The sequence below is a fragment of the Otolemur garnettii genome, unplaced genomic scaffold, assembly GCF_000181295.1.
Source record: "Otolemur garnettii isolate 467f Iridium unplaced genomic scaffold, OtoGar3 scaffold00011, whole genome shotgun sequence".
Classification (NCBI taxonomy): Eukaryota; Metazoa; Chordata; class Mammalia; order Primates; family Galagidae; genus Otolemur; species Otolemur garnettii.
This window is the reverse complement of record NW_003852406.1, coordinates 35,212,684-35,216,821: the sequence shown is the minus strand read 5'-3', so window position 1 is coordinate 35,216,821 and position 4,138 is coordinate 35,212,684. Positions and strand designations below refer to the sequence as shown.

The following is a 4,138-nucleotide window of genomic DNA, read 5'->3' as shown; positions in this document are numbered from 1 at the left end:
GGACCACAGGCGCCCGCCACAACACCCGGCTATTTTTTTTGGTTGCAGCCGTCATTGTTGTTTGGCGGGTCCGGGCTGGGGATTCGAACCCGCCACCTTTGGTGTACGTGGCTGGCGCCTTAGCCGGTTGAGCCATAGGCGCCGAGCCAGAAGCATCAATCTTAAGGGTCAAAAGATCTGAGATAACTGGGGCAAGGCACTCAACCATTTCCAAGTTCACTTCTCTAACTTATAAAATGCAGGTAATATTATCTTAAAGGGCTTTTATAGACATTCAAATCAAATTATACAAATGCATGTACATTTATCATATGATTAGAGCTCAATAAATTAACAGCTTCTTTTCCTTGCTGGAATAGGGATGCTATTAATTTCAAATTGATTTTGATTATGTTATATAGACTTACCTGCTGCAAACTCCTCAATTGTCATCAGTGGGAATCGGATTAAGGAAAGTGCTTTTCCTAGAACTTTCTGTTTGTTTCCAAAAGTCACAGGCAATTGTTGTCTCTGGCATTCTGCTTCTGCCCAGCGTACAACAGCTCCAAAAAGTCTACTTTCTCGAATACTAAGTGTGTCTCTTTCTAAGACTGCACAGAGTGTGTCTATAGGTAAAATATGAAAAATAAATCAGGTTAAGAATACTTTACAATCTGACAAAGCAATACTGGCAGACATGCTTCTATTAATTTTCAAATCTCAACAAAAAATAGGTTAGATACTTATATACAGTTATAGACTCTATACTTTAAAATATTAAAAAATTAAAGGTATTGAACTCTAAAATGTTCCATAAAGAATTAGGAAAGGTTAACATTCAATTTATTTCTTACTATAAATGCAAGATTAGATATAGTACTTGCTATAGTACTATTAGCATATATAGTATCAATGCTAATATTGATGCCATTTATTAAACAAACTCAAATTTCTAGAACGAGATTAATAATACACCATAGAAAAAGGTTCCAAGTTACATAAATTCATAAAGCCTACAGTAAATGTTACCTTTAAGCACTCACTACACTCCAGGTGGTACTATTCTAGGCATTGATGTGTCATTAAACAAAAAGTTAAAAATCTGTGACCTTATGAAGCCTGTATTCTAACAGGGAGAAACAGATTAAATAGACATGATAACATATAGATGATACAGGCAGGTAAAAATAACATGTAAAGAAAATCAGAAGTGCAATTTAGAATAGGATGGTTTGGGCAGGCCTCATGTGTATCAAACTTGAAGGAGGTATGGGAGTCGGCCAAATAGATACTATAGGAAGAGTGTTCCAGGACCATCGGTGCAAAGGCTCTTGTGTGAAAATGTGCCTGGCGTATCTGAGGAAGGGTAAGGAGGACAGTGTTGCGGGTAGAATGAGGAGGCAGGAAGAGCAGATGGGGGGTGGGTTAATCATGTAGCACCCTGCAGATCTTGCGGCTTTTACTCTAATGTAAAAAGATTCAGAGCTGTGACATTTCCTATTCTGAAAATCACCCTTGCTACTGTGTTGAGAAGAGACTGTAGTGGAGGCAAAAGTGGAAGCAAAATCAGTGAAGAGGCTTTTGTATCAGTCAGAGATTATGGCGGCCTGGACCAGGAGGGTAGCAGTGGGAGTTCTGAAAAACGACCAGATTCAGCATACATTCTGAAGGAAGATTCAATGACATTTTCTAACAGATTGGATATGGAGTAGTGAAAGTGAGAGGAATCAGACTACAGTCTAAGCCCTGGAGGAATGAAAATGGCATCAATTAAGATGGGAAAGATGTGAATTTAATTCTAGACATATTAATTTGAAATCCCTATTTAACACCCCTGTATAAATGTCATGCTTCTACCTCAGGTCCTTACTCAGAATCTTCTTCCTCTTACTGTAAGCAAAATTAAAATAAACTCGGTTACTTTTATAGCCTAGAAGTGGTTAAGTTCAGGAGAGACAGAGGCTATAGCGGTCAACATATTGAATGAAATGATAAGCTGTAGTCTAAAAAGAGGGAATTTATGAAACTGGCACAAGTACATGAAAATCAAACGTGTTTTCTAAAGGTATCTGCAAAGAACTTATCTGCAAACAAAGTCACATTTTGTGGTTCTGGGTAGACATGAATTCTGGAGGAACAATATTCAACCCACTAATGTCACCTACACACAACTGTCATCTTTAAAACTGTTTTAGATAGGGGCAGCACCTGTGGCTCAGTGGGTGGGGCAACGGCCCCATATACTGAGGGTGGAGGGTTCAAACCCGGCCCCAGCCAAACTGCACCAAAAAATAGCCGGGCATCATGGCAGGTGCCTGTAGTCCCAGCTACTTGCGAGACTGAGGCAAGAGAATCACCTAAGCCCAAGAGCTGAAGGTTGCTGTTAGCTGTGACACCACAGCACTCTACCGAGGGGGACAGAGTAAGACTCTGTCTCTAGAATTAAAAAAACCAAAAAAACACCAAAATTGTTTTAAATAGAAAATGTTAGGCCAGGCATGGTGGCTTATGCCTGCAATCCTAGCACTCTGGGAGGCTGATGCGGGTGGATTGCCTGAGCTCACAAGTTTGAGACCAGCCTGAGCAAAAGCAAGACCCTGTCTCTACTAAAAATAGAAAAACTGAGGAAAGAACGCTTGAGCCCAGGAGTTTGAGGTTGCTATGAGCCATGATGCCACAGCACTCTACCCAGGGCAATAGCTTGAGACTCTGTCTAAAAAAAAAAAAAGAAAAAGAAAAAGAAAAAGAAAATTTTTTTTCTATCAAATTTATCAAATTTGAGAAAAATAATTCTCTCCATATCTGCAGGTATTACTTCTTTATTATCAAAGCTGGAGTGTCTTGTCTTCTGCCAGGACCCATGTAGGACACTTATAAGGAAATAATATTCATCCCTAGGAACCAGTATCTTGTCAATTTTACTAAGTATAGCAACTGTGTGAGAAAGGTCACACAATTTTATTTAGGAGTAAAAATTTCCAACAGTGGAAATGGAGTGATGTTTCCTGAGATAGCTCAGTCTGATACAGTTGAATAGATTATTAAAACCTTGTTTATTTATTATTTTTTAGACAGAGTCTAACTTTGTCACCCTTGGTAGAGGGCCATGGTGTCCATAGCTCACAGCAACCTCAAACTCTTGGGCTCAAGACCCTTAAGTGACCCTCTTGCCTCAGCCTCCCAAGTAGCTGGGATTACAAGTACCCGCCACAATGCCCAGCTATTTTTAGAGAGAGGGTCTCACTCTTGCTCTTAAGCTGCTCTCATGAGCTCAAGCAATCCACCTACTTGGCCTCCAAAAGTTAGGATTACAGGTGTGAGCCATCACGCTGGGCAAAACCTTATTTATTTTTTATTCAAGACCTACCCCCAATGTTTTCAGTAGAACATTGAAATGTCTTCTTTAAATGACATGTCTTTTTCCTGGCAACACTTATCAACTAGGATAATCATCATCCATTGTAAATGGTGTTTCTAAATAGTAGTTGCATGCATGTATACACATGTGCACTATATAATGTATGATGTGTAATACAGAATATATAATGTATATATGTAAATTAAATCTGTTTATACCATTAAAAAATACAGTATCCACTAATTTATATAACTCTTTAACTAATACCAACATCCTAAGAAATTTATTATAAAAAACTCTTAACAAGCCACTTAATATTAAATGTACTTTTTTTCTTTCTTTTCCCAAGACAGAGATTCACTCTGTCACCCTGGGTAGAATACCCTGGCATCACAGTTCACAGCAACCTCAAATTCCTAGGCTCCAGCAATCCTCTTGCCTCAGTCTCCTCAGTAGTGGGAATTACAGGTGCCCACCATGAAGCCTAGCTAGTTTTTTGGTTTTTTTTTTTTAAACTTTTGTAGAGACAGGGTTTCATTCTTGCTCAGGCTGGTCTCCAATTCCTGAGCTCAAGCGATCCACCTGCCTCAGCCTCCCAGAGTGCTAGGATTAAAGGGGTAAGCCACTGCACGCAGCTAAAATGTACATTATTTTATAGAAAGTTTCAAAGTAATTATCAATGGACAATTTATTAAGAAAATTATCCCAGGCTCGGCGCCTATAGCTCAACCGGCTAAGGCGCCAGCCACGTACACCTAAGGTGGTGGGTTCGAATCCCCAGCCCGGACCCGCCAAACAACA

At 39.5% G+C, this 4,138-nt stretch overlaps 1 protein-coding gene across 1 annotated transcript in view; it reads right to left on the bottom strand.

Moving 5' to 3' along the window:
* BTBD1 (BTB domain containing 1) overlaps positions 1-4,138 on the bottom strand; it is a 57,984-nt gene that overhangs the window by 31,130 nt on the left and 22,716 nt on the right. Inside the window, exon 4 of the mRNA XM_003784598.3 lies at positions 408-605. Coding sequence (XP_003784646.1) covers positions 408-605 — 198 coding nt within the window. The remainder of the gene's footprint in view (positions 1-407; positions 606-4,138) is intronic.